Raw genomic sequence first — 3050 nt, 5'->3', positions numbered from 1 at the left:
ATTTCCTGATCAACATGTGCTGTTCTTAGCAAGCCTGTTTTGATCTGGCAGTTCTTGGGCTTCTTTATAGAAAGCAGAAGCATGTTAAAACAAGCAGACAAATGTGAGAAGCTGAGGATATGCACTAGAATCCTGTAAGAAACGACTTCATGTGCTCCTCTCGACTAATCTACCCAGGTGCAGGGAAGTGGAAAACACCCCCCCGGGTTGTGACCCCATCTCACCAGGCTGCTCTTGCCACGCAGGATGCCCGGGGATCACAGTTTAGACCCTGCTACTTAGATACAGGCAGGGACAGCATCTCTGCCTCAGCTCCCGGCTAACCTCATCTGTTAATGAACTGCACGCCAGTGTATGATTTAGAACAGAGGGAGAAGGAGGACAAGAATTTTTGAAGTGAATTTCCCAAACAGCTTCCCATTCTTTAAATCACAGAGTGACAGCAAAGAGGACAGATTTCATGCAAAGATAATTCTTTTTTGTCTCCAAACACACAGGACATTTTGCATCCATAGTTTACCTTGCAGGATGCTAACTGGTAATTCTAACAGGGACTTCACTCTCCTGATCTTTATACTAGAACTCGACAAACAAAGGTTGAATGAACAAGGCCCAGTATGTGGAATCCTGAATGTTCACCCTTGTACAGGCCATGGTGCTATGGGTCCCTGGAGCACACTTAGACCCCAGCCAAGCCTCAACGACTTGCTTGGTTGTGGCTACTTTCATCTGCCATTACATCCTCAGGGCTAGATGGTCTCTCTCTATCCCCCGGCATGTGCCTGGGAGTGCCTTGTCTTTAAGCATTTCGCTGTTATGTCCTGTCATGTTCAGGACTCAGGGCTTGGTGCTGGGTGATACCTAACTAATCTTAAAAACCAAATATTGTAACATGCCCACATAGGGATTGCAAACTGGTGGGCCTGGGGCAAGACAGACTTTGCCCTTCATAGTATTTGTTTTTAAAAAGTGAATTAGTTACCAATGAATTTCCCTAAGAATCCAGATCGCTAGTTTCTCTTTGAAAACATGGGAAGAACTGGTCTTACTAAATTTGCATTCCTGCATGGCATCACGGCTGGGTGAGAAGGCCTTCAACTCCTTATTCCCCACCCAGCCTGATCTTATAGGTCCTATTACTTGCCTGGCCCCTGAGACAGCTGGAGCTTTTGACCCCTGTGCAAGCAGGTGCTAGTAGATTGCATTATGAATGTAGGTACTTCACCTTCATTGCAAAAAGGACTTTTCATAGAGAGTAATCTAGGCTGGTGGTCTCCAACACTGGCTGGACATTAGAATCCCCTGAGGAGCTTTGATCAAAACACCAATGTCTGATCAATGGAATCCAACTCTCTGGGGGTGGAGCCTGAGCGCAGGTATGTTTGTGAAAGTCACCAAGTGATTCAAATTTGCTGCTAAAGTGGCGAACCATGGGCTTAACCCAAAGAGGTGACCTGGATGTAGGAAATTTCAAGCAGACCATGGCAGAGCTAGGTTCAAGCCACAGGGCTCCTGTACCTCCTGCAGCTTGATTTGTGGACAGGGATGGAGAATGTTCCTGCCCTTTCTTTTCCTGCCTCTGAGAGGAGGAGGCCTGGCTGTTTTGACTTTTTTCTACGCAATGCTCTGAGGAGCAGCACCTGAGATTAAGAGAGATAAATGAAAGGCAGCCAAAAGATGACCTTTGAAAGACCACTGCACTGGCCCACAGCGGAACCACCGGGCCCCAAAGGCCGCCTTTCCCGAGACCACAGCGGTCCCAGGACTGAACGAGGGCACTCACCTGAAGAGCTCGCGGATCTCCCGGCTGTCAGCCTGGAAGGGGATGTTCCGCACCAGGATCTTGGAGGTCGTCTGCTTTCTGGGCACTTGTTTCTTGCGAAAGGATGTCAGGGCTGGCCTAGAATGTGGAGGGAAAAGGGTTTAGGTTATTCAGGGTGTCAGCGGCTCCTGCCCTTCACTGACTTCACCGCCTTCCTGCTCAGAACTGATGCTCTGGTCTTGTGTTTAGGTGATGGATTCAAAACATGTGTGTGGAGCAGGCCGAGATGAGAGGGGAGGAAGGCCGTGTCCCCCTGGGTGACATGGCCATACTCTCTTCTCCCCAAACAGCTGGGCATGGCGGCTCCACACACCCACCCTTGGGCTGCTGCCTCCACTTGAGAGACTTGGGCTACCAGGGACTTAAGAAAGGCAACTGGGTGAGGGCGGGGCTGGGTTCTCACCAAACCCACTCTCCACTGCTTCTCTCCAGAGGCACAGGAAGACCCTGGCTGGTTACCAAAGGTCTCATTTGCGACACTTCCTCACTAACCTGAGGAGGACCGTGCAGGGGCCTAATCATGGAGAGGGGTCTCTTGCCTGGGGTTCAAGGTCATCCCTAATGCAGTCTACCTTACCTGCCCCCTGCTCTCCCAGGGAAACATTCCGCTCCATGGAAGCAGGGTAGTAGGCAAGGCTGTGAGTTAACAAGCTGGGTGGGAATACCAGGTCGGACTCTCAGGATCTATGTGATCTTGGGCAAGTTACTTGGCCTCTCTGGGCCTCAGTTTCCTCATCTGTAGATTGGGTGTAATAATAGTGTTGACCTCGTCAGATCATTTGAGGAATTATTGAGAGAGGACTTAGCACTGTACCCACCAGGTGGTAAACATTCAACAAATGGCAGCTGCTATTATAATGACATTGTTACAACTCCCTTCGAGCCTGCTCCATGTCATCTCCTCTGAGGACTTCCCTGTCTCCACTAAGACAGCAGCCCCACCTCCACCCCTGCCCCTGGCACTCATCACTGCCTCATGGCGTGTTACATATTTAATCATGTTTCTCTTTATTGTCTCGACACGCTAGGTCTGTGCTGTCCAAGACAGTGGCCACCAGCCACATGTGGCCAGTTAAATCAACATGAAATGAAACAAAACTAAAAATTTACCTCCTCAGTTGCTGGGGCAGTCAGCCTCCAAGAGTCCCCAATAACCCCTGCTTCTTGGCATTCATGCCCTTGTGTACTCTCCTCCCACACAGTATCAGGAGAGGTCTGTGTGACCAAT

At 49.7% G+C, this 3050-nt stretch overlaps 1 protein-coding gene across 1 annotated transcript in view; it reads right to left on the bottom strand.

The window, feature by feature from the left end:
• Nucleotides 1-3050, bottom strand: part of RBM19 (RNA binding motif protein 19) — a 150142-nt gene that overhangs the window by 95616 nt on the left and 51476 nt on the right. Inside the window, exon 20 of the mRNA XM_008577257.1 lies at nt 1784-1900. Coding sequence (XP_008575479.1) covers nt 1784-1900 — 117 coding nt within the window. The remainder of the gene's footprint in view (nt 1-1783; nt 1901-3050) is intronic.

The sequence above is a fragment of the Galeopterus variegatus genome, unplaced genomic scaffold (assembly GCF_000696425.1).
Source record: "Galeopterus variegatus unplaced genomic scaffold, G_variegatus-3.0.2 Scaffold1471, whole genome shotgun sequence".
NCBI classification, from domain to species: Eukaryota; Metazoa; Chordata; class Mammalia; order Dermoptera; family Cynocephalidae; genus Galeopterus; species Galeopterus variegatus.
The sequence above is the reverse complement of the archived record's forward strand: the minus strand, read 5'-3'. Positions and strand labels throughout refer to the sequence as shown.